Here is a 4,131-nt window from a genome sequence, read left to right as displayed (position 1 = left end):
AGTTCTACTGGTGGATTTCAAACGGACAGTGAGTCTGCACTCGGGAGAGCATTACAAGCCAGTAAGTTTCACTAGCTTTCTTCATCACTCGTCTCATAATCTGTAACATGTTTCTCTCTCGCTCTCTGTCTCTCTCTATCTATCTATCTAACTATCAAATATCTTTTCTTTTATATATCATTATACAAACATACATACATAATACATACATACATACATACACACACATGCATACATACATACATACATACATATATACACCCACACATACATGCATACATGCATACATGCATACACAAACATACATACATACACACACACATATATACATACATACACACATACATACACACATACATACATACATACATGCACACACACACACACACACACATACATGCATACATATACACACATACATGCATACATATACACACATACATACATAAACACACATACATACATACACACACATACATACATACATACATACATACATGCAGACATACATACATACACACACATACATACATACATACATACATACATACTGGTACTCTGACTTTCGCAACAAAATCTCATCTTGAACTCCTACAGAACATCACTTACCCTTTGTTGACTCTCTGGCCTAAAGAAGCCCAGTGAATTCAAATGATATACTTGTCAAAAGGGGTGACCATCATGAGATTTTTGGTGTCTTATATCCGCGACAAACAGATTCTCACAAACAGATTCTCACTACATATATGCATAGGTATATGTGTAACGCACAAATACACACGCACACATGCGCACGAGCACTAACCCGCACACCCACACACACGCACACCCACACACACACACACACACACACACACACACATGCACACGCATATATATATACGGTTTATAATATTCATACTTCTGGATATTTTCTTCTCAAGGTAAAGTGACTATGAGTCGCTCTACAACTGGCACTGTGGGCATCGTTGAATTAGAAACCGAGGGAAAATACATTGAAATTGAGGATCTTGCTAAGTTCCCAAGGGTAAGTGTACTTCGATTTGGTGTTTTTCTTTCTGTTGTTGCATTAGGCTTCATGACAAATGTGTTTTGACAGGAGATCCAACTCATCGCATAACATGTTCATATACATACGTTACAACGCTGAAAAGGTCACAGTCACTAGTATTTTTCTTTGGTTGATTAGAGTACAAAGTTTTAGTAACACAATGTGTGCGTAACGAGAAGCACATTGCTGCTCGCTCTAAATGCTTCATCGAAGCAAGTCTTCATCACACACACACACACACACACACACACACACACACACACACACACACACACGTTCACAGATGTAGAAATCAATTTTACCTCTGTCACATTTTATAGCATTCGTTATCTAATTTATAGTCATCATTATTCCTTCTGCAATGTATAATGTGTTTGTTCTTTCTAATTGTAGAGCTCAACTAACATGAAAAACTGGACATTGACCCAAAGGCTAGAAAATGGCAAGACCAACGTCCATACATTTACCAATGGTGATGTTTTTACTTCTGGTAAAATGATGAAAGTAAGTTTATGCTGTTTTTAAAAACATTATTATTCTGATATTAACTAAATATCAGATATTATAAGCACCAATTTAAATCGCTAATATTAAAGGCAGACCAGTGAAGTTAATGGAATCTGGTATCTAGCGATTGATGAGACTCAGCATATCCCATGACACTTTAGAGCAATATTAGTTATATGGTTGCTGATATGTTTACTGTACTAATTTATTTTCATTACATCTGACCCATGTGAGCATGCAAATGTGGACGTGAAAATGGCAAAAATGACGATGATGATGATGGTCACGAGGATAATGATGATGATTCAGTTACATTGCAGCTGTGTTGCTAAGCATGTTTCCAAGTTGTGCATATATCACATTAAAACCATTAGCAGTTAATTCAAAATGGATGCCACCTCTTTGACGACTGCAGTAACCACGGAGAAGAAAACAGTTGCTAATCATTCAGTGTTCAATCAAAATTGTTAGATCGGTGAACATATTGCCCAGTGTTATTCGTTCTATTTCTTCACATTCTTAGTTTAAATCTCCTTAATGGCTATTTTACCTTAACTTATCTGGGGTTGATAAATTGTATAAATTACCAATTACGTACTGAGGATTATAACATCGATAGACAACCTTCTCAATAATGTTTCATACATTTTGCCTTGGCAGGATCGTTAGAGTGTCCGAAAAATGTTCTTTGGCATTCGTTTTCGGCTCTTTACTTCGCATTTTCAAATCTTCCCGCATTCAACTTTTCCGTCCACCACTTCTTGTTTATAAAATAAAGTACAAATGAAGAACTGGAGTCCGTGTAATCGACTAAACCTCGTGTTCATACTTCTGATTTTTGTTGACGATGTTATTATAATTAATTCTTTTATATCCATCTATAGATTTGGGGATCAAAATACGGTGCTGGTCAAGGTGGCATTGTATCTTCTGTCTCTGAATGGGCTACGATGGCCCTAGCCTCAACAATTACTTTGAAAGACGACAAAGGCAAGGTAAGGTCCCCTAATTCATTGCCTTAACACACATTCTCTCTCCCACTCTTTTCATCTTATCTCTTGAGTACACCATGCACTTCGTTAGTGAATGCGATAATATCAACGTTGTTACCAATATTAGCCAAATGTCTCTGGTATACCATCCTACATAACATGAACATATTTTATTTACGGAGACAAAGGTGTGAACAAATCTGTTATAGGAACATGCTGTCATAAGCAATATTTCGTTGTCAAAATCACTTAATATTTAAAGGGTTAGGAGCACTCAGTGTTAGAGAGAAATCATGTGTAGTCAAAATAAGTAATGAAATGTTTCATTTTAACTTCTTAACGTAAGGAGCAAAGAAAAAATATCCTGTCCATAAAACTCCTGTGTATATATTCGTCATACAGAAACTAATATGTAACATCGCTATTTCATTAGAAGAAGATTATTTTAGAGAAGCCTAAACTCTTTAGTCATGAATCTCTCTGCCTATTCATTGTTTTATATTCAATCTTTTTCACTTTTCAGGAAAGCGCTGTCCTCACTATCAAATCGAACGCATGAAGAATGTAGTTCTCCTGCTGAACTTGTGTGCATTTTGTCTCAGCTGAAAAGTCCTCCGTTTTTGTTAAAGTTAGCACCAAGCTTCATAAAGTCCCTTTTTTTTCACATCATAATAATAATTTCGATGAAATAATACTTCTAAGTTCTTCAAATTTTCTGTTTTAAATTGTTCACATGATTATCTAGAATTTGCGATAATTAAAAAAAGGAAAAGGAAATACAGTTCTTAAAACAATATATTTTGCAACACTGCTACACAATTATCATATATTAACAAACGCTTCAGCTTGATACTTTTGGTAATCATTATTTCAATAAAGGCTGTTACCTAGGTATTATGACAAACAATGTACTTTCTCTTTTGCTCCCAAATGCTTCATAATTAATGATATTGCATACTATAAAAACGCAAATTTATCAAGGAAAACACGCAACGATATCTGGCGAAAATATAAGATATTTTTCCAGAATAGTAAGCAGTATTTGTTATTGTATTTACAATCTTGTACTTCGTAATTTAATTTCGAGGAATTTTTTTTTTAAATGTATGAAAAAAGGGCAATAAAATATTTTTAATATATATACTTTTGTATGCTTTTTTAATCACCTTTAAGTAATCTCCTTATTGTAATATTTTGTAAGGGTAATATAAGCAGAATCGATAGAATCGATTAGAGTTTCGTTCTATTTATTCCATAACATCATTTTATGTCACTGTTCAAATCGTATCGAGGTCAGCGTTCCCTTTCGTCCTGCATGTGTCAATACAATAAAGAATCAGTCGAGAGCTTCAATGCCATTTCACAGCAACTTGAACAAATATCTTTTAAATTGTTCTTGAGTTCACGTATAGTTTTGTTGTTGTTGGCACTCCGTCGCTTACGACGTCGAGGGTTCCAGTTGATCCGATCAACGGAATACCTACTCGTGAAATTAACGTGCAAGTGGCTGCGCACTCCACAGACACGTGTACCCTTAACTTAGTTCTCGGGGATATTCAGCATGACACAGTGTGACAAAGC

The 4,131-nt window shown here is 35.2% G+C and overlaps 1 protein-coding gene across 1 annotated transcript in view; it reads left to right on the top strand.

Annotated features, from left to right (window-relative positions):
• The window catches only part of LOC128250418 (70 kDa neurofilament protein-like), a 16,533-nt gene extending 12,844 nt beyond the window's left edge, over positions 1-3,689 (top strand). Inside the window, exons 7-11 of the mRNA XM_089339447.1 lie at positions 1-61; positions 924-1,027; positions 1,445-1,555; positions 2,443-2,553; positions 3,074-3,689. The exon at positions 1-61 is cut by the window's left edge and continues 22 nt beyond it. Coding sequence (XP_089195573.1) covers positions 1-61; positions 924-1,027; positions 1,445-1,555; positions 2,443-2,553; positions 3,074-3,109 — 423 coding nt within the window. The 3' untranslated portion in view covers positions 3,110-3,689. The remainder of the gene's footprint in view (positions 62-923; positions 1,028-1,444; positions 1,556-2,442; positions 2,554-3,073) is intronic.
• Positions 3,690-4,131: the final 442 nt, after the last annotated feature.

This window comes from Octopus bimaculoides, chromosome 21, assembly GCF_046866305.1.
Source record: "Octopus bimaculoides isolate indiv1 chromosome 21, ASM4686630v1, whole genome shotgun sequence".
Lineage (NCBI taxonomy): Eukaryota > Metazoa > Mollusca > Cephalopoda > Octopoda > Octopodidae > Octopus > Octopus bimaculoides.
The sequence above is the reverse complement of the archived record's forward strand: the minus strand, read 5'-3'. Positions and strand labels throughout refer to the sequence as shown.